Source organism: Panthera uncia, unplaced genomic scaffold (genome assembly GCF_023721935.1).
Source record: "Panthera uncia isolate 11264 unplaced genomic scaffold, Puncia_PCG_1.0 HiC_scaffold_1418, whole genome shotgun sequence".
Lineage (NCBI taxonomy): Eukaryota > Metazoa > Chordata > Mammalia > Carnivora > Felidae > Panthera > Panthera uncia.
Genome location: NW_026058050.1, coordinates 5,694 through 33,359, shown reverse-complemented (window position 1 = coordinate 33,359; position 27,666 = coordinate 5,694). Strand labels below are relative to the sequence as shown.

Below are 27,666 nucleotides of genomic sequence, written 5' to 3'. Positions count from 1 at the left end.
AGAAAAAAATTAAAAAAAAAATCTTTTGGTTTTATTCCTACTGAAAGATAATACGATTGAACTGTCACAGCAGAAAAATGCATCTGGATCCTTGTACCTATAAATGAAGGGAAGGACAGTCCCTATCCTCAAGGAGCGTGTAAGTTATTAGGAGAGGGGAGAGAGAAGTTGAGGAATTAATGTAAAAACATATTTATAAACAATTTTTCACAATAGGTGGTGCGAGAAAACTTGATAGCTTATTATGAGAAATAGATGCTCTGAAGATAATGTCCTTCTCACTCATTCCAAAACAGCAGGTAAGTGGCATAAGCAAAGGCTTAGAGGTGGTGGCTGATAAGCCTTCCAGAACTTACCATTAGCAAGTTTGGTTAGAATGGAGAACATAAGCCAGGGCCCATTAGGAGGAAACGTGGGCAAGGAGAGGGTGTGTGTGTGTGTGTGTGTGTGTGTTTGAGAACATTTGTTTCCCATGGTGCCAGACATTATGCCCTATGCTTCACATATTTTCTTCTTTAGTGTCCACGTTTTGTACCGTAAGGCATAAGGTAGGTAGAGTTAAGCTCAGATAGATTAAGTAATTTGATTGAAGTTTTTCGGTAGTGAATGACATAGCACAAGTACAAACCCAGGTTTAATAGTTTGCCTAATATTTGCTTACTTAGTGACTGTCAAACACATGTTGCTCCCTTGTGCCAAGTTGCCTCCCATGGTAGGAATGACAGATTAAATTTGAAGGTAAAGTGGGGGACAAAGGTTTTCTCTTAAGTAAAGATCATGACATCAAAACTCAGATAAGCTTTGCTATGGGATATAATAGCAGGAGAGGAAGTTACAGTCGTCACCTGGACCAGGAGAAGTCTTCGTTCAGTGCATCTGGACGGAGTCTTCTGTAGTTTTTTTTTATATTCAGAATTCTTATTTATTGTGGTAAAACATAAATGAATTTACCATTTTAACCATTTTTTATTTTAGAGCACGTTCAAGGAGAGGGACAGAGGGAAAGAGAGAGAATCTCAAGCAGGTTCCACATTCATCATGGAGCCAGATACCGGCTCTGATCCCACAACCTGGGATCATGACCTAAGCTGAAATCAAGAGTCAGATGCTCAACTGACTGAGCCAACCAGGTGCCCCCTTGTAACCATTTTTAAGTGTACAGTTCAATGGTTTTGAAAATTGAAGCATAGTTGGGGCGCCTGGGTGGTTCGGTTGAGCATCTGACTTTGGCTCAAGTCATGATCTCATGGTCTGTGAGTTTGGGGCCCATGTCAGGCTCTGTGCTGACAGCTCAGTGCCTGGAGCCTGCTTCAGATTCTGTGTCTCCCTCTCCCTCTGCCCCTCTCCCACTCATGCTCTGTCTCTGTCTCTCAAAAATGAATAAATATTAAAAAAATTAAAAATTGAAGTATAATTGGCATATATCAGGTTTTCAGTAGGTAATTTGATAATTATGTACATTATGAAATGCTTACCATGGTAAGTGTATTTACCATCCCTTATCACATGGTTAATACAGTACTATTGACTGTACTCTTCATCCCCATAATTATTTTATAACTGGAAGTTTATACCTCTTAATCCTTGTCACCTATTTTGCCTGTCTCCCTGTCCCCCTCCTCTCTGGCAGTCATCCTATATTAATGAGTTTGTTTCTCTTTTCTGTTGTTTGTTCATTGTTTTTTAGATTGTTTATATAAGTGTAGTCATACTTTGTCTTACTCTGACTTACTTCGCTTAGCATAATACCTCTAGTTCCATCTACATAATTGCAAATGGCAAGATTTCATTCTTTTTGATGGCCAAGTAATACTCCACTGTATATATACACCACATCTTCTTTATCCATTCATCCATTGATGGACATTTGGGCTCTTTCTGTATTTTGGCTATTGTCAACAATGCTGCTATAAACATTGGGGTGCCTGTATCCCCTTCGAAACAGCATAGCTGTATCCCTTGGATAAATACCTAGTAGTGCAGTTGCTGGGTAATAGGGTAGTTCTATTTTTAATTTTTTGAGGAACCTCCATACTGTTTTCCAGAGTGGCTGCACCAGCTTGTGTTCCCACCAATGATGCAAAAGAGGTCCTCTTTCTCCACATCCTCGCCAATATCTGTTGTTACTTGAGTTGTTAATGTGAGCCATTCTGACAGGTGTGTTGAGTCTTCTTTTTTTCTTGATGAGTCTGGCTAAAAGTTTATCAGTTTGGTTTGTCTTTTCAAAGAACCAGCTCTTAGTCTCATTGAACTTTTCTTTTTTTTTTTTTTTTTTGTCTCTATTTCATTTATTTCTTCTCTGATCTTTATTATTTTCTTCCTTCTGCTAAGTTTTGGCTTTGTTCTCCTTTTTCTAGTTCCATTATGTGTAAAGTTAAATTGTTGATTTTCCTTGTTTCTTGAGGTAGACCTATATTGCTATAAACTTCCCTCTTAGAACTGCTTTTTCTGTGTCCCAAAGATTTTGGATTGCCATGTTTCCATTTTCATTTGCCTCCAGGTATATTTTCTCTTTGATTTTTTTTGTTGATACCTTGTTTAGTAACATGTTATTTAGCTGCCACATGTTTGTGTTTCTTCCACTTGTCTTGTAATTGATTTCTAGTCTCGTATGGTTGGATATAATTTGTGATACATCCTTGGTATAATTTCACTTGATAACTTCACTTGATATGATTTCAGTCTTATTAAATTTATGAAAGCTTTTTTGTGACCTGTCATGTGCTCTGTCCTGGAAAATGTTCCATGTGCACTGGAATATGTATTCTGCAGTTTTAAATGGAATGTTATGTATATGTCTGTTAAGTCCATCTGGTCTCATGTATCATTCAGAGCCACTGTTTCCTTACTGATTTTCTGTCTCAGTGAGCAAGGTATCCATTGGTCTAGGTGGGGTGTTAAAGTCCCCTACAGTTATGTATTGCAGTCAACTTTTTCCTTTATGTCTGTTAGTATTTGCTTTATATATTCAGGTGTTTTTATGTTAGGTATATAAATACTTAAAATTGTTATATCCTCTTACGAGAGTGATCCCTTTATCCTTATGTAATGACCTTTTTGTCTCTTGTGACAGTCTTTGCTTTAAAGTCTATTTTATCTGAGGTGGCTTGGTGGAGCACTTGGGTGGCTGTCACTTAAGGATCCAGCTCTTGATTTTGGCTCACATCATGATGTCACTGTTGTGAGATTGATCCCCGCACTGGGCTCCATACTGAGTGTGGAGCTTGCTTGGGATTCTCTCTCTCCCTCTGTCTCGGTCCCTTCCCTGCTTATATGAGTATTGCTACCCCAGCCTTTTTACTTTCATTTGCAAGATAAATATTTTTTCATCCCTTCACCTTCAGTCTGTATGTGTCTTTAGGTCTGAAGTGAGTCTCTTGTAGGCAGCATATAGATGGGTCTTGTTTTTTGTTTTTTTGTTTTTTTTTTTTATCCATTCATTCACTCTTTTGATTGGAGCATTTAGTCTATTTACATTTAATTATTGGTGGGTATGTACTCCTTGGCATTTTGTTAATTGTTCTCTAGTTGTTTTTGTAGTTCTGTTTCTTTCTTCTTCTCTTGCTCTTTTCCCATGTGGTTTGATGACTTTCTTTAGTGTCATGCTTGGATTCCAATCTATTTTTTGTGTATTTATTATAGGTTTTTGATTTGTGGTTACCCCAGGGGGTTCTCATGTAACATCCCATGTGTTTAGCAGTCTATACTGAGTTGATGGTCAGTTCAGACACACAACGGCGCTAAATTTTTACTGCCTCTTCCGTGTTTTATGTACATGATGTCCTATTTCACATGTTTTTATTTTGTGTACCCCTTGGCCAATTTTTACTAGTTATGTAAGTGAACAACACACTGCTGGATGTGGCAGTGCAGGTGTGTGTGGGGCAGATGGGTTGGATGGATAGGTTCCTCAGGAGAACGTAGGGGCAGGGTACATGGTGATGGCAAGGTAGACGGAGAGTGTCAGAACTGACTCCTGAAAGCCTCTGGCTGTCTAGGGCTGGGGAAGGCAAGGAAAACACCAGCAAACACTTCTGTTCCTGGAGAACAAACGAATTCTGCAGATCCCTGCCCCTCTGGCACATATCCTAAAGTCAGTCACTAAATCGTTAGCTGTATCCCAGGCATTTTCCAGACCACTGAATTGTGCAGTGTCTTAGGTCGTCATTCAGTGTGCTGGCCATTTAAGGGCAGAGACTCCATTTCGTATAGCTCTCTGGCTCTCCCCAAGTTAAGCCCCATTGGTTTTTAAAAGCTCCCAGAATTCAGCCCTGCTGATTTTCAAAGAGGAACCTGCCTTTACAGTGTGGATCCCCAGGGTGGGGGGTGCCCAATTTAGGGCCTGGGACCCCTGCTCCTTTGTGCCTAAGATGTCTCTACTATTTAGTGGGTAGTCATACCAGGGGTGTGGCTACTGACTGTGTCTCTCCCCCTCTTCCCCTTTTTTCTTTAATTCTTATTGATTTATTCTGAGAGTGTGTGTGTGTATGCGAGCAGGGGAGGGACAGAGAGAGGAGAGTGAGAATCCCAAGCAGGCTCCATACTGTCAATGTGGAGCCCGACACGGGGCTTGAACTTAGGAACTGTGAGATCTTGACCTGAGCGCAAATCAAGAGTCAGACACTTAACTGACTGAGCCAGGCAAGCACCCCTCCTCCTACCCTTTAGGTCTATCGGTGGAAGACCTGTTCTGCCAGTCTTCAGGTTGTTTTCACAGAGAGTTGTGGTACATATGCTTGTTGCCTTGGTGTGTCCCTGGGAGGTGAGCTCAGGATCTTTCCTAATCTGCTATCTTCCTTGACTCCCTCCTGTAGTTTCTTAAATGCTTGGGTGATTCTGATGTGCAGCTGAATTTAAAAGCCACTAGATTTAGATTTTGACATGTCACTCAGGTAATTATGAATTCAGCTAGGGTTGCCCTTAAAACAGGAATGGACATGTACTTTTCACCTATATCCTATTCTTCATTCAGTGGATATTTTTTGAGTACTTAAAACGTGTGAGACACCATGCTGGGGACTTGGATCAAACTCATTTTGCAATGTGGCATTATTGTGTATCAGAGTAGTGTGGTAAAAAGAAATATGAATGTCAGGTTTTCAGGGATCAGATTTGGTGCATAACAATCCAAATTGTTTTGTCAGAGAAAAGTCTTAGTGATTGTTTTTCATTCTTGTGTATTCCCGCTGATGTTCTTTTGTGGTCATTTTAAATTGAAATACTTATTTTAAAGATGATATACCCCCATGTAGTGACTGCAGCCAAAAAGAAATTTAAAAAGCAGACTTTGTCGGGTCACCTGTGTGACTGTCAGTGAAGCGTCTGATTCTTGATTTTGGCTCAGGTCATGATCTCACGGTTCGTGAGTGTGAGCTCCACTTCTGGCTCTGTGCTGACAGCGTGGAGCTTGCTAGAGATTCTGTCTCATTCTTTCTCTGCCCCTCCCTTGCACGCGCACTCTCTCAAATAAACAAACTTAAAAAACCCAAAAATAAAAAGCAGACTTTGTGATGACAGGTAAATTTGGTATAAGTGGAGTAAAATATTCAAATTTACTTTATCTGAGTCATTATGAGCTGGAACTAGTCTCAAAGGATAATAACAGTTTATGCATTTATTGAGCATCATAGGTGCTGGGAATGTGTTGAGAGCAAATCACAGGAATAGTGAGATTTTGCCCTCAGAATTTATACCCTAATGGTGGGATGTAAGATACAATGGGTTACCTTGGGAAGTGATCTCAGAGGGAAGAAGGGGTAGAACTGGTGTAATGAGATCTGCAGGCAGAACAGGCAGAGAAAGGAAACAGAGTAGTTAATAGTTAAGGCTTCACAGCAGGACAAGCAAAGGCCCTGGGGGGAGCCTTTACTTCCAGGAGCATCTTGTATGTTATTGAAGTCAACTTAGATCACTGGAGTGGGGGAAGCATGGGAGGCAATGCACCAGCATGAAGCCACCATCGGACTTTCAGGGCAGAGGGTGGGAAAGATGGGAGGTATAATCTAATTTACTCAAGTAGAATCTGAGAAACATTTTGTTGGAGAACAGAAGTGAGATGATAAGAGGGAGGCAGTAAATACCCAGTCAGGCATGAAATGTAGGAACAGGTAAGAGTTGATGAGGATTGAAGTTTGAGGACCAGAGAGACCTGAGAGGCGTGGGTCTAAAGATGTGTGGCTTCCACAGGTTAGATCTTCCGTTCGCAGCCTGCTTGCAGCTGAGCCTCATTCCTGGCCCAGGAAATAGTAATCCTTAGAAGACCCGGAAGATACTGAAGTAGAACTTGACCTAAGTTCTCTATCTTCTTGAAGAGACCGCAAGGTTTTTTTTAAGTCCTGAAGTCCTTCAATCTCTTCCTTCAGTTGCTTCTGCCTTTCTTCACATTGATCAATTTTATTCTCTATTGCTGTGATAAGAAATGAAATGATTTCAGGTTGGTAGTTTTATAAACAATGGACTATTTCTTGCCCCTTTTACATGCAAGTGCACAGTAGTGCACAGTGCTGTGCAGAGGGCCTGGTTCTTATATGCCTTTTCTTCCTCTTCTAATTCAGGATAGAATTCTAGTATTTACCACATACAGCTGGTCAGTACATCTTTAGAGCTTGACTCCCTATTGTATATCTTTGAGAACTCAAAAGCAGAGACTGTATTATCTTCATGCTACACTATATCTGTTAAGTGGAGAGAGCATGTGTGTAGAATAGCAAGGTTAAGGGCAAATCATTTATAAAATTGCATCCAATTTTTAATGTTATGTAAAAGCTTTTGATTTTAGGAATAGGAAGGCTTTTATTGTGGAAACAGGCTCTGTAAATAACAATATTACTCAGTGACAATGTCATTTTTTGAAAACTTAGAAGTTGAAGAATATTAAAACGCACACATACATAATCTTTCTCTAGAATATCTGTAGTTAACTTCCTTGAACATTAGGCTAAATTAAGCAAGATGAGATGTCAAAAGTTAGGCCTTTTAAGTTCTAATGCAATTCCAAATAACGCCTCCTCTTGGTGCCCCACACCTCCCAAATACTACACTGTAATGTGTATACTCTCAACCTATGCAAGTAGTGACAGGTGCTAGAAATGTAACTTTTGTATGAAAGTCTCCTACAAAATTAGGCTTAAAAATTTTTTTTAAAGGCTGCTTTAAAAAACATATGGATACTCACATTAGCAGTATGCATTCTCAAGAGACTATTAAAGGATATGCTGGTTTTTCTGATTAAAAATGTAATACAGAATTTGAATGGAGTGTAGGGCACAGTGTACAACTTTAGGGGGAGCTATTTACACCAAATTCTGTGCGAATGTGTGTCTCCCACTCTGGCCAGGATGTGCAGTGCCCAGCCTGTCCAGCTGTGTGGGGCAGCTTGAGAGAGAGGTTGATCAGACTCATCAGTAAGTGGAAATTTAGTCAGTTTTGAAAGCATGTTAATGGTACAAGGACCTACTCAGTAAATGGTTGATGTATTATTAACATACAATGTCGTATCAGTTTCAGGTATACAATATAATGATTCAATAAAACCTTTCTGTAAAATAGCAACCATTTAAGTCTCTGCCCCCTCCAGGCTTTCTTCTTTTTCAAAAGTTTCTTGACTTTTTTCTTGCTCATCTTTTTTTCTTAAAACTTGAGAATAAATGAATTACAACCCTCCTTCCCTAGTTAGATTTGAAGATTAATACCAAGAGAATTAAAATTTGTACACATTAAGTCCAGGGAGGGAGTCAAGCAGCCATGGAGTTTATCACAGCCTTGCTGCCTCACCAGTTCCTGCTGAGTCCTGAATAAGGGGACCGAATACCTCCCATTTTGCAATCATTTAAAAAAGTAGAAACAAAAAATGGAGTTTTTACTGATTACTAAGATACTGTGTATATGTGGAAAATGTGATGTGGGACTGTCCAGCCACTTACAGAGAACGATGGTTTCCATTTGGGTGCACTTTTTCTGTTGTGTGTGTGAGTGAGGGGTCATAATGCTTTGCAATGGGCTTTTTCATTTAATAAGACAAAATTCTTCTGAAATAGGATTTTTATCTGCTGCATAGTAGTGTATTACTTTAATATATATATTTACAAACTGTGCTGCTCAGTTATAACTCACGTACCTGTTTGAAAATTTACAAATGTGTCTTCAAACAATCTACTGTCAAAAAGTGAAGTCCCAATTTCTTCATAGTCTGTAGGGAGAAAAACATTTTCAGTTTTAATTTAAATAATTTATGTAGGCAGAAACACCTTACAAAGTAACCCCAAATAAGGAAAAGTAACCAGAGCAGCCAAGCACGGGGAACTGTGGTATCTGTCAGAAACAGACTGCTGAAGCAGCAGTATCCCCTGGGGACGTGTTAGAAATGCAAATTCGTGGCTGGGTGAGGCCCAGGTACGTGTTTTAACAAGCCCTGCAGGGATTCTGAGAGGCAAGTTCAAGTTTGAGAAGTGCTTGGTCTAAAGTAAAGAAATGAATGAAAGAATGTCATGAGTGACCTTTTGGAAATGTCTTCATAATTTCACTTTTTGATTTTGTCGTGTTGAAAATAATCCCTCTCAGATAATCATATACTTTACATTGTTGCCTAGAGTCTAGACTTGTCGAGCTTTTCCTTGTAAGATAACTCCATTTGTCATGAAGTTTAGAAGCTCACGGCGTAGGTTCTAAGAAGGCAAAGTGGCTATACACTGCGTATATAAATGGAACTTTGGCTTCCCAGACAGCTTTTTTACAAAAGGTCACATCTAACTAAATGAAACATCAAAGCCTTACTTTTCCTTCAGTGAATTTTGAGTTAACATTATAAACAGAGATGTAAGGAATAGAATTTGAGTCAAATCAAAACTAAATGCCATTTTCAGATGTTGGCAACAAGTTGTTGGCTGTATGACTGCGTGTGGTTCTGAACATACCTATCCCGTTGGCGGGGCTTGGCGGGGCGGTGGGGGGTCACTCTCAGCTACGCACTTCTGGAAAGTATATCGAAACTTTCAGGGCATCAGGGTGCTTTTGACTGCATTAAGTTTCTGAATTACCCACATCCTACTGATTTATTATAAACAGGATCTCTAGAGATCTGAAGCATTGAATTGTATCAAAGAATGAGATAAGGCAAAGAAAAAGAAACCACACAGAAGGAAAAGGTGCACTTTTTGTTTTGTTTTACAGGTAGGTTTGTGGGAAGCCTCTACATGTAGAAATGTTGCTATTTCAATACCTGATTCGGAAGCAGTCTCATCCATGAGTCTTTCTTGAATCAAATGAAGTTTGTCTAATATTTCTTCAAATAAATCATCAAGAAGCCCCACTTTCTTACATTTCTTAAGAAAATCAGTTTTCACACTTGATCTAATTGCATCTAAAAATAAGAAACACATTTTAGAAGGAAATAGTCTCAGGGCTGCTATCATCAATCCCTATGTGGTCACTTCTGCAGACCTTGCCTAGTGATGGAGGAGCACAATTAGTAAGATAATAAATACAGCACCTTTGTCTTTTAATTGTAATTTTCACCATACCTCATTTTTTTCCCTAGCTGAAACAATGAATGTTACAACTAATTCTATGAATCAAGAGGATTTTCTAAAATTTAGTTTCAAATCTTTGATAGCCTCCTGTCATGATGGAATGTCTATGTTTCCTTGACAGGAACCTGTAATTACTGGCTTTAGCTTCCTGGGGGGAGTGGAGGGTACAGTGCAAGGGGCAGCGTGTCACTGGATTCTGAGCTCAGGTAACCCTGGCTTCTAGATCAGGAAGTATATCCTTTCTTTGTACTAAGAACAATGGACCATCCCTACCTAAGATTACTTTGATCTGCTGGCCTTATGACAGAGTGGACAGCTACGATAAAAGGTTCCTATTCTAACAATTACCACAAGTCCAGAAGAATAAAGTGGGATACCAATTTTGAAAAAAATGAGTCTTCATTGTTATAAGTATTGTAAGTCATATTTGTTACAAAATTTATAGCAAACCTGTGTGTCTGCTGTCCTCTTCCTTCATTTCTTGTATGAATCTATTGAGTGTCATTGTTTCAGATGGCTAGAGGGAGAGAAGAATCAAGATTACACTTACTGTTGGCATTTAATGTTGCGTAAAATGAAAACCAATGTTTTGTTGCATGTAATTCATCAATATGCCCATGGTGAAAATCATGCCCCATATTCATTGATAGTTTAGTTGTAAACATCAAATGTATTTTTGTATAACAAAACATCAAGAGTTGTGACTAGTTCCTGTTGTATAAACAACAAGAGGTGAAAGGTTGCTAGCTCATATTCATTTAGCTCATATGAGCTGATACATAAACTTTCAAGTTCCCAAAATACTTCATACACTTTATACATAATAGTAATGCAGAAAATTATGAGTTATAAGTTAGGTCAAGTGTGGATCGTGCAACTGAGAAATACTTGGCTAGGTAAGGATGCTTTGCTGCACCTTGCCCACATTAAGACCATAAGTGCACGGTGCACTTAGACACTCTCACTGATGTGGTCCCAGGGCCTGTGTTACAGGAGCCATGGGACCTGTCACCTCCTGCAGGTCATGTGCTAGGATACCCAAGACACAGCCAACTTTTCTTTTACATTCACCTTATGTTTCTGGTACCATATCACCTGATATGTAGAACTTCTGTTTAGAACTGTTTTAGAACTGTTAAAACAAGGATTTTGTGTAAAGAAACTGAAAGCTATAATAAAATGAAGTCAAATTACCTGTACAGGAACGCCTGTTGAGAGGCGTTTCTTTCTTCCTCTTTTTCTTTTCAGTCCTGAAAAATCAGTTGAAAATATGAATCATGTAGAAACCAGAATCCAAAAAGGAAAAGATAGATGCTTGACTACATAAAATATAAAACTCCTGTATGCTAAAAGTTATTACAAAGTCGAAAGATATGGTGGACTTACACTAAATGTTTGCAACACATATGATAAAGTACCAATTTTTAAAATCTAAATATAAATCAATATAAAAAAAGCAGAAAAATGGGCAAAGGGGGGGGACCCTCTAGGAAGAGTTCATTAAAGAGACTGGATCACAGGAAAACAAATATAATTGATGAAAAGATAGGGGGATACATTCACCTTTACTCCTAAGTGAAGACATGCAAAATATTTCTCCTACCAGACTGACAACGATGAAGGTGTTTAATATATAATGTTTGGAGGGATTGGGATAATGGTGTACTGCTGGTATTACAGCCTCTTTGGAAGGTAATTAGCCCATTGTTACCACAGCTTCATTGTTTATACTCTTGGACCCAGCAATCCACATGAAGTTTTCGAAATGGTACGGTTCATAAAGGCACAACGTTGAATGGAAAAAAATGTTAACTACATTATTTAATGTGATAGAAAATTATGGAAAAAAGGGTGCTTGGATGACCCAGTCCTTTGAGCGTCCAACTCTTGATTTTGGCTCAGGCCATGATATCAGGGTTGTGGGACTGAGCCTGGCATCAGGCTTGGCACTGAGCATGGAGCCTGCTTAAGATTCTCTGTCTCTGCCTCTCCCCTGCCCACATGTGTGCTCTAGCTCACTCTCAAAAGAAAATGGAAATAACCTAAGTGTCTATTATGCAGAAACTAGTTCAGTTGTAAGTCAGCTATGCAACTGATACACTGGAATAACATGCTGCCTTTTAAAACCAAGGTATGTGTATTTGTATGGACATGGAAGGATCTCTAAAATACAGTGGGTGAAAAGAAAATATAGTTACTACTATATTTCGTATATACAGGAAATTTTTAGAGGAATACAAATGAAACTGATAGTTTCCTCTGGGGAGAGGATTCATAACAGTGTTTTCATCTGCTTTTCAAAACTATTGATTTTTTAAATTTCTTTAAAAATAAAACTAATACATTGTTACCTTTCCCTATCAATAAACACTGATTGGGGCACCTGGGTGGCTCAGTTGGTTAGCCTCCCACTTCATCTCAGGACATGATCTCACGATTTGGGGGTTTGAACCTCACACTGGTGTGGAGCCTGCTTGGGATTCTCTCTGCCCCTCCCCCACTTGTACTCTATCAAAATAAACTTTAAACGTTTTTTTAAAAATAAACATTGGTCAACAGCTATATTTTTAATAGTAATTTCTTTAAAAAAATTTTTTTTTAATGTTTTATTTTTGAGACAGAGACCGAGCATGAGCAAGGGAGGGGCAGAGAGAGAGGCAGACACAGAATCTGAAGCAGGCTCCAGGCTCTGAGCTGTCAGCACAGAGCCTGACGCAGGGCTCGAACTCACGAACTGCGAGATCATGACGTGAGCCAAAGTTGGACGCTTAACCAACTGAGCCACCCAAGTACCTGTAATTTTTTTTTTTTAAATAATTATTTTGAGAGAGAACAAGCACACCTGCGTGAACAGGGAAGGGACAGAAAGGGAGGGAGAGAGAGAATCCCAAGCAGGTTCCTTGCTGTCAGTACAGAGCCCAACGTGGGGCTCAATCTCACTAACTGTAAGATCATGACCTCAGCCAAAATCACTGAGGCACTTAACCAACTGAGCCACCCAGGCGCCCCTGATAGTACTTTCTGATAAAAGGGTAATGACTGAAAAATGAACATTGTTTAGAGAGTGTTGTTTACTACCAAAAAAAATGCAATTGCTATAACATGGAACTAAGCCTTTCCAAAGAGGTCCTGACTCTGGTCCACAGTGAGCATTCCAGATTTAGTGCTGATAAGACATTGCTGGTCACAGAGGCCATTCATGAATGAATGTACATCCCATAACTTCAGTTAGCCAGGGCCCACTTTTCCTTAATTAGAACTGAAATGCTAACCACGAATCTTGAGAAAAATTCAGGGAACATGCAGCAATTTATCAATGTTATCTACTGAAAATTCTGATACTCGTTTAGAAGAGAAGCAGTCGCAAAAGTCAAAGCTTTTTACCATATCCTCGGTTGGTCTTCTGCTTGTAGTGAGAAGGGGAAATACCAGACAGAGACTTTCCTGAAAGGTGCACAGAAGAAAAGTCAGTCCATTAACATTGCACACTGCACAAAGAGACTGGCAATTTTATAAATAGGTAAAAATTTAACTCAAAAACTTATTTAATTCAGTGAGGCTAGTAAATCAGATTTCCATGTTTTACCTAAATGTATACCTTTCTTTAAACACACAGTACTAAATTTTAGAGACGTACCATCATGAGTGTCTTTCAGTGCAGCATGTTGTTGGCAGAACACTCTGAAAACAGGCAATTTCAAAGAATTGTTAATATTTTTACTTACGCTTTTAAAATATTATGCCAATTTTCCTATGATTTTAAAAAGGAACTAACCTATTTTTCATGATGACTTTACCCTAAATATTTGTTACAGAAAAACACTGTCCACACCTGTGTAAGTTACTGACGCTCATCAAGTGCAGACGGGGCCTCTGTCAGATGTCTTTTGCGTTCTCAGCCCTCGAGTATGCTCTCCAAAGGAGCGTGTGTGAAATATTTTGAATAAGTAGTTCATATATAGTAGTCACTGGGATTTTACTGTATAAAGATATCTAGAGATCCCATGTCTAAGATAAATTTTCATCTGACTACACAAAGTTCTGATTTTCAACAAAAGCACAAAATTGCATGCGTTAATTTTGGGAAAAGTAGTTTTCTAACTCAACAGATCTCTCCCCCAGAACTCAGGGCTGAACTGCACGAATCTAGAATGGATCAATGCACTGGAAGAGAAGAAAGCAGCAGAGCACACTATGAAGAAGAAATGGAGTGAGTTTTGAGGAGCTGCTCAGGCCCCATTTTTTCCCCAGGCTTTCTTCCTCCTTAGCCTCCAGCTACGTCTCCCTTCCTTTCCTTATTGTGCTGACCCTCAGGAGGCAGGGTCCCTGTTGCCTAAGGGAACCTATGAATTCTTCTCGTCTTACACCAGTTTCCACCTCTTCCAAGCAATCTTCCTGGAAATCCACCATTTGCCCATGCAAAGTTAATCTCCTCACCCTTTGAATTCCAGTATCTGAGCACTTTCATTTCTTTTTTTATTATGAAGAATTTCAAACATGTATAAAAGTGTTAGAGAGATGATGAACGTCATGGCCCCCACCCCTCACCTAGTTTCAACAATTATCAACTCAAGGCCAAGCCAGTTTCATGTGAATCCCTTCCTGCTCCCGTCATGCCACATGCTTCTAATCTGGCCTTTCTGGTCCTTCAACAAGGTGATAGGTTTTCTGAGGCTTAGTCCATGTCCTGTGTCTCTTCCTAGTCTTACTACACCTGACAAGATGTCTTATGTATGATAGGCACTCTAACAACTGAATGTTTAAATTCAATTCAAAAAATCCATAGAAATTCACCTGATACTTGATAATGACAAAAATGATTTTAGTCTCTATTCATTGGTTCTACTAATACAAGATCAGTATTTTTGCAAACTTTAAGATATAGCAGGAACTTGGGGTGCCTGGGTAGCTCAGTTGGTTGAGCCTCTGACTCTTGATTTTGGCTGAGGTCATGATCTCACAGTAATGTGATTAATAAACATAAAAAAAGGGTGGGGTGCCTGGGTGGCTCAGTCGGTTAAGCGTCCGACTTTGGCTCAGGGCAGGATCTCAGCTCCTGAGTTCGAGCCCAAGTCAGGCTCTGTGCTGACAGCTCGGAGCCTGGAGCCTGCTTCAGATTTTGTCTCTCTCTGCCCCTCCCCAGCTCATGCTCCATCTCTCTCTCTCTCTCTCAAAAATAAACATTAAAAAAAAAAATGCAGCAGGAACTTGACTCCTTTTTGTTCAGTCTTGTAGCTCTGCTAATAACAGTCTGTTTAGTGGTTATTTGAGGTCATTATGGAAGTCATAATTAAATGAACTCTTTAGGAAGGTAAAAACAAAGTGAAACTATTGCAGCCCATGAGTTTCACAAATCAAATATAAAAAGAAGATGGTACAAAAACATTTATATATTCCTTTCTAGTCTCAAACAATAAAATACCTATGGACCTTGCTCAAAATCAGATTTGAGAGAGCATGAGTAGGGGGCAGAGAGAAGGAGAGAGAGAGAATCCCAAGCAGGCTCCATACTGTCAGCACCAAGCCCAACTCGGGCCTTGATCTCACAAACTGTGATATCATGACCTCAGCCAAAATCAAGAGTTGGAGGCTTAACTGAGCTACCCAGGCAGGCCTTTAACAAATTTCTTGTAATGGTAGGCTTGCCCCTATTGTTTTAGAATATATGGCCCCTAAGCCTTAAGAGGGTACTGTGGTGAGGAGCAAGCCCTATGAAGCCCTAAAGCCCAGCTCGAATACTCATCAGCTGTGTGAGCTGGACAAATTACTAAGTCTCGCAGGGACTCAGTGTCTTTGTCTGAAAGCTGGGGTAATATCTACCTCACTGGGCTGTTAGGCAGATTAAAAGAGTTAGCATTTGTAAAGTACTTGGAAGTATTTATGGCACAAAGTAAATGATTATTAGATAAAATAATACAAAATGATAAAACTGGAGATATGTGCCCAAAGAGGAAAAAAATCTAGCCTATAAATGCAATTTTAAAATATAACTTAGGAGCTCACAAAAATCATATTAAAAACATAGTGCTCTCATTCAGAATATTATGAATAAAAATATATACTCCACTGAAATTTAAAATATTCTCAGAATGTATGCACAGGCCCTAAGGAAGTGAGAAGTGTCTGTCTGGCTCTTCAAGCCATCATTTTCTTTTTTATTCCATTCCATAACTTTAAAAAAAGTGAAAACTTCTTCTAGATATTTTCTTAACTTTATATGTCATGTTTTAGACTGCATCTACATACCAAAAAAGGGTAATCCATTGAATCAGTTCAGTTAACAACTGGCTTACCAATTCCATCTGACTAAATTGTCTTATATAACTGAACTGCCATCTTGCATCAGAAGGAAGATCAAGTTTCTTCATTGATAAAACAAATACAATTCTATTGGACTTGAAACATGCCATACTGGGTCCAAATTACCATTAAAGAATCACTGAAGGAAGAGAAGCAAGATTTAACAGCCAAAGACAATTCAAATAGAATTAATTTCTTCAAGGACTCAATGGTTACTGTATTTGCTGCATAGTTTATCATTTTTAAAAGCTGTTTATATGTAAGATGGCGGTGAGAGTGGTGGGAAAAAAGCATTCAGCAGACAAGATGGATAAACCATGGACTTGTGGCCAACAAGTAAGGCTCCTGTTAGGAGAAGAGGGCAATAGTCAACCGGTCCTGTGGCCACCCATTAGGTCACTCATGCCACTATGGCAACCAGCACTTTTTACCAGGAAGGAAAGGATGTAGGAAGAATAAAATCAAAACCGACCCTGCTTATTTTCTTTCTATTAGATTTAGGGAAGGTATCGTGAAGTCAGGTTCCCAAATGAGCATCCCCCAAACCATGTTCTTACTTGGAAACCATTTGCATGAAATTATCTTTGAAAATCTGTTTGTCTTAATCTAACCACTCCTTATTCCATTCCCCCAAATGTAGTTTTAAAATTGATTAAATACTTATAAATTCCTCGAGATCTATCGGTTTGTAGAACTGCGTGGGCATTCTTGGCACAGAAAAAGTGGTAACTCTTGAGACAGGCTTTTATATCACATCCCACGGTGGCTCCTCTTTTATTACAGAATGCGCACGCCTATAAAAGAACAGATTTTACTGAGTAAGTGCCCGTTTTTCATAATCTTTTTAAAATTTAAAGTTAAAGGTGTCATTAAATCTTATTTTTAAAGTCAGCAGCCCTAATGTCCTCATCCACAAATGTTAGGTATTTACAGCTGGCTGCTCATTTTGAAATTTCAGCAAAACCTCTGCTAGGTAAAGTGTTTGGTTTGTACTGGCCTGTAATAATTTGACTAAAAGCAGAAAACCCTTTTTATTTCCCCCCCCCAAAAAAATTTTTTTTAAGTTTACTCATTTATTTTGGAGAGACAGAGTGAGCGGGAGAGGGGCAGCAAGAGGGGAGACAGAGAATCCCATGTAGGCTCTACCAGCATAGAGCCTGATGTGTGGCTCCAATTCATGAACTGTGAGACCATGAGCTGAAATCAAGAGTCGAATGCTTAACTGACTGAGCCACCCAGGTGCCCCCAAGGACTTTAAGAGAGATTTCTAAAAATAAATTTGTCCTGTTCTGGGCAAGGGGTCCTGTTAAGGACACTGGGGCCTATGACGAGGGTGGCTCCTGGCAGTGCCCCCGAGGACTGTGTAAGCCACCGGTCTCCCCTCTCTTAGACCCAGGTCCTTCCCTGGGCATAACACTGCCTGTCTTACAGAGTTTCTACTGAGGACAATGTGACATAAAGTAAGTGAAACATCTCTGGAGTCTATGTAGTAGGGCCGAAAATTTTAAATTAAAAAACAAAACAAAGCCCTGAGTGGTAAATTTTTTTCTAAGTTCAATTTATTTGATCTCTTGCTTTTATATATTAGCCAACTGATCTTGAATTTTATATATGAAGGTGATGCAGAGATGGCTAGGAGGACAGTCTGTGGCCAAGGAAATCTAACTGGTTTAGGGGAGTCCAAGGCATGCCCAAAGCTTATCACGCTCTGTTCTGAATGAAAGGGAAGCACAATGAAACCACCTTGCAAAACAGGAGATAGCTCACACATCCCAAAGTCAGCACAAGCAACCATACGAACAAAATTCAAATATGGGTAAGAAGTTAGATTATGCTAAAGGTGGGATTTCAAATCAGAGCACAAAAGGATGATCATTTAATTTGGAGGGCTATCTGGCATTATATGTAGAAAAAAAACAAAGTTACATCCTTACCTCACAATATATTACCAAATAAATTACACATGGATTAAGGCTCTAACTATAAAAAAAAATTTTTAATTAATAAAAAATGTATGGTATTAAGGTCAAGAAGGCTCAGCAAGGAAGGAAACTCAGAAGCTACAGAGAAAAAGACTGACAGATCGGACTACACAAAAAATTTAAACTTCCATTTGTATGGTGACAGCTACCATTAGAAAAAAAATGAAAGAAAATGTATGAAAACAGAAACAGACTCATAAATACAAAGAAAAAACTGGTGGGTGAATAGGTGAAGGAGATTAAGAGGTATAAACTTCCAGTTATTAAAAAAAATCAGGGGATATAATGTAGAACATAGAGAATATAGTCAATAATACTGGAATATGGTGATCAATGGTAATTAGGCTTCTTATGATCATTTCATAATGTATATAAATGTCAAATCACTATGTTCTACACGTAAAACCAATATTGTATGTCAACTATACCAATAAAAAAAAGAAAAAAATGTTTTGCTGCTTATTGATAAAGGGTTGAGACTCTGGGGGCACCTGGATGGCTTAGGTGGTTACGCATCTGACTTCAGCTCAGATCATGATCTCATGGTTCATGGGTTTGAGCCCCACCTCGGTCTGTCTGCTGTCAGCACAGAGCGGGCTTCAGATCCTTGGACTCCCTCTCTCTCTGCATGTCCCACATTTGCACTGTCTCTCACTCAAAAATAAACATTTTTAAAAAAGGGCTAAGACTCTGATAAACCCACAGAAAAAATGGGAATGGGCAAATCACAGAAGAAATACAAATGGTTAATAAAATTTCATTCATATAACGACTGCTGAGTAAATGGGACGTGGCCAGCACTGTTCTAAGGTAGAGGGAAACAGTAGTGGACAAGATATCTGCCCTTGTAAAGTTAACATTCTAGTGGAGAGAGACCATGATCACATAAAGCAAACCTAAAAACAGTGATACATGCTTTGTATAAATTAAAATAAGGTGAAGCAACACAGTTGCTGGGTCCCTAATTCAGGTTGGAGGTCAGCAAAGGCCTCTGTGAGGAGGTGATATAGAAGTTCAGATTTGAATAATAGTAAGAGGTCCTAGCAGGCAAAAAAGCAAGGAGAAGGCTATTGTAGGCGGAAGGCCTTATGTTCTGGTGCAAGAATGTGCTTCCTACCCACTGGCAAGCTCACCAGAAGGACAACAGGGATGGGCTAATGTTGCTGGAGCAGAGATTTGAGAGTCAAAGATCCAAGGGGTGAGCAAGGGGTTGGATCATGTATGGGATGCAAACCAGAGTAAGGAGTTAGGGTTTTGTCTTCATGCAATGGGAACATGAAGTGATCAGTATTTTAAAGACACTGTTGTGGCTTGTGTGGAGGATGGGCTGGGGCAGGGATGCACAGGAGACAGTGCAGAAAAAGCATCAGTGATGTTTAGGGAGATCTGGGACTTCACTGTGGTAGGTTAGTGACAGAAAGAAGGGGAGGATGCAGGGTCTGCGGGTGGCACTGACGGGCTCCACACTGGGCTGGGAGGTTGATGAGAAGATGATGGATGAATGGTGGGCTGTTCACTGAGGTGAGGACCCAAAGGGTGTGGATGCAGTGTGTGTATGTTTGGAGGGGCTGGAATTGTGTCCTTTGGCCGGTTTAATATGAGATGCTATTAAATATTCACATAGGTATGTCAGGTTGGTGGTCAGGGCTAGAGGCACAGAGGCCCTGGCATAAGTACGGTTCTGAAGCCATGGGGACTGGAGGAGGTCACACAGGAAAGACGTTCAGATGGAGGAAGGAGCCCGGGAAACCCTCGGGGACTGCACACTTTAGAGGTTGAGCAGAGAGGGCAAAACAGCCATGGTGCCTGGGCAGCAGCAGCCAGAAAGGTAAGAGAAGTAGCAGCACAGCATGTGCAGGAAGTCAAAGGAAGAAAGGGCTTCAAGGTGCAGGGGCGTGGGCAACTGTGTAATGAATACTGCTCAAAGGTCAGCTAAGGACAGAAAAGTGACATTGTAATTGGCCAGGTTTTTTTGTGTACAAAGGAGGGTTTAAGATGACATGATCAGTTGATCAGACATACATATGCTGAAGGAAATAAGCTAGTACAAGCTGGGATACTGATGTGAATGGGGTAAAGGGAAATGCAAGAGATAGTCCTTAAGGAGGGGCAGGTGATGACTCCAAAGTCTAAGTGGAGGGTTGGCTTTGACAAGAGGGAGGTCTCAGAGTCTGGGGACAGAGGTGGATGGGCAGTGGTTTGGATAGGAGTTCCTGGCTAATGGCTTCCATTGCTAGGTAAAAATCAGACAAAAATATGTACACCACCAAGATGAACTCTAATGTAAACTATGGACTTTGGGTGTTTTGATGATGTGCTAATGTAGGTTCATCGGTTGTAACAATGCACCACTCTGGGTGGGGGATGTTGATAAAAAGGAGGCTGTGTGTGTGTGTGTGTGTGGAGCAGTGGGAGGTTTATGGGAAGTCTTTGTACTTTTCCCTCAAGTGTTCTGTGAACCTAAAACTGCTCTAAAAGCAAAAAAGTCTATCAAAAAGAAAAATGAAGTATAGTCATCAACTTGGGGATGGGCAGTTGGGGTGGGGAGAGGTTCTAAAAAGAAAGGAAATGAAACAATAAATGTAGAGGGTGGAGGGTGAAGTGTTGAGATTCCTTTTGAGATTTGTGGCCGTGAATCTAAGATCAGTCAACACATTTGTGGGTTTTTGTCCGGTTGTTCAAGTGCTCAAGTGCCAGTCTCTTCAGCACAAGCAGACAACAGACAGATGCATTTCACCAGGGGTGGGGGTTTTGATGGTGGGTAAGGAAATGGTGTGTGAGGGTGGTGAGGAGAGGGAGTCCAGAGTGTTCGCAGGAGAGTGCTGGCAGTGCTGGACTGTGGGACTGGGAAGAACTGCTGGGGCTGGGTGGGGGTGGGGCGGGTGGGAGGTGCCTGAGGAGAACTAAAGTTCAACCTCACCAGTGAGGGGAAACGCAAGGTACCACTTCCTGTCAGGTGCAAAAATTAAGCAGATTCGTGATGCTCATTTTGTCAAGGGCTGGGAAAAGTGCTGTTTCATCCACAGAAGTATAAAATGGTACAGCCTTTCTGGGGGACGGTTTGTTAGCACGTTTCAAAATTATCAGAGGGAATTCTCTTTGACTCAGCCATTTCACTTCTAGGAATGTGCTCTACAGCAACGCTCAAACAAGTACACAGGATATGTGTACAAAGATGTTTACTGCAGCTTTAGTTGTCAAAGTGAGAAGCCAGGGTCGACTCATTATCTACGACAAGGGATGGTTTCCTGCATTCTGGTGTATCTTACAGAATCCCATAAAGTCAGGAGAGAGGATGCCACACACAGTCATGTACTTTTAGTTTTATAAACATGCCATCCTCCTTCCCCATCTTCCTTACCCTCACTCCTCCCCAGCCAGGAAGGCTTCCTGGTGCTCACCTGTGCTAAGGTTCTTGCTTGCTTGAGTGACCTGTGCTGATCCTTCTCAAAGCACATCAGGCTGTGCAGAAACTGCCTTCATATATGTGTCAGCCTTGCAAGGACTACATAAATGTTTGTTCCAGATCACAAACCTTACTGTAGTGGTGGGCATTAGGTGCTCACACCTGCTGTACTGGGCTTTCCATAGAGGAAGTCTGCTGTAACAGAACCAGGAGGGTAACTACTCCTCACTCTACCTTCCCAGGGGGAGCTGACCCCAGATCCAAGGGGATAGATACTAATTAGTTATGGTCACCTCCAGCAACTGGTGCAGGAGGATGGGTGTGGCTTAATTAAATTTTCAGAAGGGTCTTACTCCATACTTGGGGATGAACTTTTTCTTTCACCAGATGGGAACCAGAAAGCCTGACCCTTCGGTTGTTGCCTATGGCCTACCCTATGACCACAGGAGGACCAACTGATGTGGACAGGATGACAGAAAGGATGATGGGGTCTTGATGACACCATTAAGTCACTAAACCAACTCTGAAGCCAGCATTCCCTCTGGCTAAGTGAGAAAATAAGCATCCTTTTTTTAAAGCCAGTTTGAGTTGGGTTCCTTCTACTTACAGCCCAAAGCATTCTAACTCCTATATACTTTGCTGATGAAGCATGTTGTAGTTTATTTTAAAATATTAAATGTTCAGTAAAATCTAAGTTTCTAATACAGACCCTACATCTTTTTTTTTAATATATGAAATTTATTGTCAAATTGGTTTCCATACAACACCCAGTGCTCATCCCAAAAGATGCCCTCTTCAATACCCATCACCTACCCTACCCTCCCTCCCACCCCCTATCAACCCTCAGTTTGTTCTCAGTTTTTAGGAGTCTCTTATGCTTTGGCTCTCTCCCACTCTAAAGACCCTACATCTTTCAGCTCTACAAGATGTGTCTCTATCCCTGGTTTACCAATCAAGTAGACTTTCTTTTGGAAACATCCCCTTTAATATCTGTTCGTTTTGTCTGAGTAATAAAGTCATTTGTACTTACCAACCTCCTTCCTCTATGGATTTCTTTCTTTACTGACTCCACATCAAAACTTCTGTCGTCATTACTTGGATCATGGTCCTCACATTCCACAAGTGCTGAAGAATACAGCTGCAGATTGGGAAAAGAAAAAATTCAGAATATGCTCAAAGTACCATTGAGAGCCACAAGTCATAAAATGGTATCGAAAGTACTCACTGGGGGTGGAAGATGGATTGGGGGTATAACAGTGACCATCTTTTGGGGTGTATAAGCAGATCACAAGCCACCCTGCCTTTCTTTGGAAGGATCCCCAGGCATGTTTTATACTGCATAACCCTGACCCCAATGTTTAAATGGACCTGGTTAGGGCCCTGACCTGAAGCTGGGCCAACTGGATTCCCTACCCTGAGAAAGTGGAATAGACTCTAAGCCACACGATAGAGAGTAAGCCAGTCTGCAAAGAGGAAAACAAAAATGAGGGCTAGAGAGGACATCATGGGTTCCTGATGGCTTTCTAGCTACTGTTTCTTAGACATGCTTGTGTGTCTGCCTTCAGGAGCCATGAAATGCCCCTGAAGTCTGATTAAAGAGTCACTTTTATATAGAATATTACTGGGCAATCAAAAAAGAATTATATCTTGACATTTGCAACAACATGGATGGAACTAGCGTGTATATTATGCAGTGAAGTAAGTCAGAGAAAGACAAATATCATATGATTTCACTTATATGTTGAATTTAAGAAACAAAACAGATAAACATAGGGGAAGGGAAGCAAAAATAAGATAAAAACAGAGAGGAGACAAACCATAAAAGACTCTTGAGTACAGAGAACAAACTGAGGATTGCTGGAGGGGTGTTGGGTAGGGGAGGGGCTATATGGGTGATGGGCATTAAGGAGGACACTTGTGATGAGCAATGGGTGTTATATATAAATGTTGAATCACTAAATTCTATTCCTGAAATCATTATTACATTATATGTTAACTAACTTGGATTTAAACTTTAAAAAAAAATTTGAAAGGCAACTTTTATGTTTAGGTTGGCTCAAGTTTCTGTGTGTTACCTGAAAACAAAAGAATCTAACCTATCTCTCAATTGAAGATCAACATTACACAATGCAATCACAAAGCAATCTATAGATTCGATGCCTTCTCTATCAAAATACCAATAGCATTCTTCACAGAACTACAACAAATAATACTAACATTTGTATGGAACCAAAAAAGACCCCAATAGCCAAAGCAGTCTTGAGAAAGAAGAAGGAAGTAGCACAATCTCAGACTTAAAGACACATATAATAATCAGACAGTATGGTACCAGCACAAAAACAGACATATAGATCAACGGAACAGAAATAAACCAGGAGACCACAGAAATAAACCCATGATTATATGGCCAACTAATCTTCAACAAAGGAGATAAGAATATACAATGGGGAAAAGACAGTCTCTTCAATAAATGGTGTTGGGAAAACATGGCAGCTACATGGAGAAGGATAAAGCTGGACCACTTTCTTATACCATATGCAAAAATGAACTCAAAATGGATTAAAGACCTAAATGTGAGACTTGAAACAATAAAACTTCTAGAAGAAAACATAGGGAGTAATCTCTTAGACATCAGCCATAGTAACATGATATGTCTTCTTTCTAGATATGTCTTCTTAGGCAAGGGAAACAAAAGCAAAAATAAACTATTGGGACTACTCCAAAATAAAATGCTTTTACACAGCACAGGAAACTGTCAACAAAATGAAAAGGCAACCTACTGAATGGGAGAAGATATTTGCAAATGACATATCTGATAAAGGATTAATATCCCAAACAGATAAAGAATTCATATAACTCAACACCAAAAAAACAAATAATCTGATCAAAAATGGGCAGAAGACCTGTAGAGACATTTTTCCAAAGAAGACATACTGATGGCCAACAGACACATAAAAAGATGCTCAACATCACTCATCATCAGGGAAAAATAAATCAAAACCACAATGAGATATCACTTCACACCTGTCAGAATGGCTAGTATCAAAAAGACAAGAAATAACAAGTGATGGCAAGAATGTGGGAACAAAGGAATGCACATGCACTGTTGGGAATCTAAATTGCAGAGCTACTATGGAAAACAGTATGAAGGTTCCTGAAACAACTGAAAACAGAAATACCATACGATCCAGTAATACAACTACTGGGTATTTATCCAAAGACAATGAAAACACTGATTCAAAAAGATATACTCACCCCATGTTTACTGCAGCATTATTTATAAGAGCCAATACATGGAAGCAACCATAAGCAGATGAATGTATAAAGAAGGTGGTGTGTTTGTGTGTGTGTGTGTGTGTGTGTGTGTAATGGAATATTACTTAGCCATAAAAAAGAATGAGATCTTGCCATTTTCAACAACATGGATGGACCTGGAGAGCATTATGCTAAGTGAAATATCAGACAGAGACAGACAAGTACTATATGATTTCAATGATATGTGGAAACTAAATAACAAATGAACAAACAAAAAATCAGAAAAAGACCCATAAAGAGAGAATAAACTGGTGGCTGCCAGAGAGGAAGGTGGAGAGGGCACAGGCAAAATGGGTGATGAGGAATGGGAGGTCTAGTCTTCCAGTCATGGAATGAGTAAATCCCAGGGATGAAAGGCACAGACTAGGGAATATATGTAGCTAATGGTATTGTAACAGATGGTAGCTACAGTTGTGGTGAGCACAACATAATGTAGAGTAGTAGAATTACTCAATATGTTTACACCTGAAACACATAACACTGTGTGTCAACTACAATTTTTTTTATACTTCAATTTAACGAAAAAAAGCATTAGGAAAAGGTAATGAAACAAAAAACAAACAACAACAAAACCAAAGCCAGGAAAAAGATTAATCCAAAGTTCTAGACCTCTATATAAAAAAAAAAATGTTTGAATATTTCTGAAATTCATAAAAAATGACCTGAATAGTTGGAGATACTCTGTTGATGGATAGAAACACTCATATAATTTTTCCCAAATTCAATGGAATTCCAGTTAAAATTCCAAAAGGAATTTGTGTGAAACTCATAAACTGACCCCAAAATTCAAAGCACTAAAAAAGAGCCATGGCTTATCATAAAATTATAGTAATTAAGACAATGTTGTACCAGCTGAGGGATAGGCAAAGTGACCAATGGAACAGACTAAAGAGCCAGAAACAGATATGTACACATATATCGTTAGCACACTGGATAAAAGTGGGGGTTCTAGAAGTAGACAGGCCGGGTAAGAATCCTGGCTCAGTCACTTACAGCTGCATGACCTTGGGCAAGTGACTTAAACTCTCTGTGCCTCAGATGTCTCATCTTTAGTTTGGGCATAATAATGATACCTACCTCTTGGGGTTGTTGTAAGGATTAATAGTTTAATACAGGTTAAGCTTCCAGAATATTACCTTACACCTGGTGAACACTGAATAATAAGAGTTATCATTATTATCACTAAAATCAATGACAAAAGAACAGATTAGTCAAATAATGCTGGGAAAAGGGGTTAATCATATGACAAAAGAGGAGATCCCTACTTTACACAGTAGTCCAAATAAATTCCAGTTGGATTAAGAAACTAAATGAAAAAAGACAAAATTTAAAATTTGGGGGGGGGGGGAATCTTAGTAAAGAAAAGAATTTCTTAGTGAAGAACTCCTACAAATTATAAAGGAAAACAATGATATATTTAACAAGGATACATTATAAGGCTCTGAAAGGAAACACCATAAATTAAAAGCTAACATATATAATAATGCATTAGCATCTATTTATATACATATAAAAATACACTTAAACAAAATCAATATCCCAAAGACAAAATGTGGTCCAGCAACACAAGTCACAGAAGTGACAAAAAGATCTGTGCATAAGCATAGCCAAATCTAGAAACTGCAAATGAAAACAAGAGACCATTTCACACCCATCAGAGAGGAAAAAATTAAAATTTCATAATATCATGTATGGCAAGGAAGACAAGAAATGAATTTGGTGTCATCCTTTTGGAAAGCAATTTGGTGCATGTAGTGAGGTGCAAAATGCACCCTCTGTGTCCACCATTTCTGGTTTTTGCTCTGTGCCCTACACCAGAGAAATTCTCCCGTGATTTAGGGGACTTATACAAGGATGTTCATGACAGCTGGTTAGTTATATGAAAAAAAGTGGAAAAACCTAAATGCTCATTCACATGAGAATAGTTTAATAGTGGCAGTCACAAAAGAATTCTCTAACATTTAAAATTAAAGACTTAAGAGTGAAATTTCTCACATGGATAAATCTCAATAGTTCACAGAAGCTGGCTGAAATTCTACAAAGTCCAAGAACATGTAAAACCTCATCATACCTTGTTATAAGCACTTAAATATACATGGTGAAAACCAAATCTGTGATGGCAATTATATCTCAAGAGGGATGGTGGGAGGGGAAGAGAGAGAATTAGAGAGTCCTTAACTATGTTTTATTTCTTAAAAAAAAAAAAAAATCCAAGCTAAAGCAAATACAGTATGATTTTTCAAATCTGGGTGAAACGTCTATGGGTATCTATTATATTTGAAATATCTCATTAAAATATCTTCAGAGAAGCTTATCATAATTGTGTTCGATCAGTTATAAATACAGCTAAAATGTAATCATAAGGTGGTAAGATCTGAAACAGTTTAAAAAGTTAGGAAATTTGCTTCCCAAATCCCCACTTAAAAGCCCAAACCATGGCCAACTCATCATTCTTTGTCTCCAAAGTACATTATCTATATTGGTACGTCCTTCCCTAAAAGGACTCATGTGTTTTCAAGTAACTTACCAAACAATTTTCATGAGCAGCTATAGTCTCTTTTTTTGCAATGTATAGGACACTATACTCGGAGTCTTTGGGGCAGAGTGCACATGTCCTTTTTTCCATCTTTTCTGCAACCTGAAAGACACCTATAAGTAACATCCTTGATGAGAAATGGAAAGGTAGAATTTCTTGGTCTCCATAACTCTTCCACCAGTCTTAAAAGTAGAAGGCAGGGCACTTGTTTTTATGAGAGGTCCTCAACTACTAGAGAGAGAAAAAAAATCGGGACCCAAGTGGAAAAGCAAGTTATTTTGTATTTTTTTTAAACGGCTTAATGAATGGAGGGACAATAGTTAATGTTCATTTAAAATGTCTAAACACGTGGAAAACTTTGTTCAAGAAACAACCAGAGGGTGCCTGGATGGCTCAGTCAGAAGACCATGCAATTCTTGATCCCAGGGTTGTTTGAAACTCAGGTTGGGTGCAGAGATTACTTAAAAAAACAAACAAACTTAAAAAAAAAAAAAAAAAAAAGGAAAGAAACACAACTAGGAATTTATTTTTTTTTTAATTTTTTTTTAATGTTTATTTATTTTTGAGACAGAGAGAGACAGAGCATGAATGGGGGAGGGG

The 27,666-nt window shown here is 39.4% G+C and overlaps 1 protein-coding gene across 1 annotated transcript; it reads right to left on the bottom strand.

Moving 5' to 3' along the window:
- Positions 1 to 1,573: 1,573 nt before the first annotated feature.
- Positions 1,574 to 27,666, bottom strand: LOC125917032 (PHD finger protein 11-like). The gene is made up of 10 exons (XM_049623281.1): positions 27,058 to 27,666; positions 22,246 to 22,353; positions 16,488 to 16,621; positions 13,165 to 13,208; positions 12,912 to 12,971; positions 10,722 to 10,795; positions 9,978 to 10,044; positions 9,218 to 9,358; positions 8,117 to 8,188; positions 1,574 to 6,406 (listed from the first exon to the last, which is right to left on the bottom strand). The coding sequence occupies exons 1-10, from the start codon at positions 27,190 to 27,192 to the stop codon at positions 6,225 to 6,227; spliced, it is 1,017 nt and encodes a 338-aa protein (XP_049479238.1). The 5' UTR covers positions 27,193 to 27,666; the 3' UTR covers positions 1,574 to 6,224.

Bases quoted from the DNA above. Each gene is read 5' to 3' on its own strand.
- LOC125917032 (XM_049623281.1), bottom strand. From the start codon at position 27,192: ATGTTACTTATAGGTGTCTTTCAGGTTGCAGAAAAGATGGAAAAAAGG. The intron at 16,622-22,245 runs GTAAGTACAAAT...GTTCTTTTATAG, and splicing joins TCCATAGAGGAAGGAGGTTG to GCGTGCGCATTCTGTAATAA. The intron at 10,796-12,911 runs GTAAAAAGCTTT...CATGATTCATAT, and splicing joins GAAGACCAACCGAGGATATG to TTTCAACTGATTTTTCAGGA.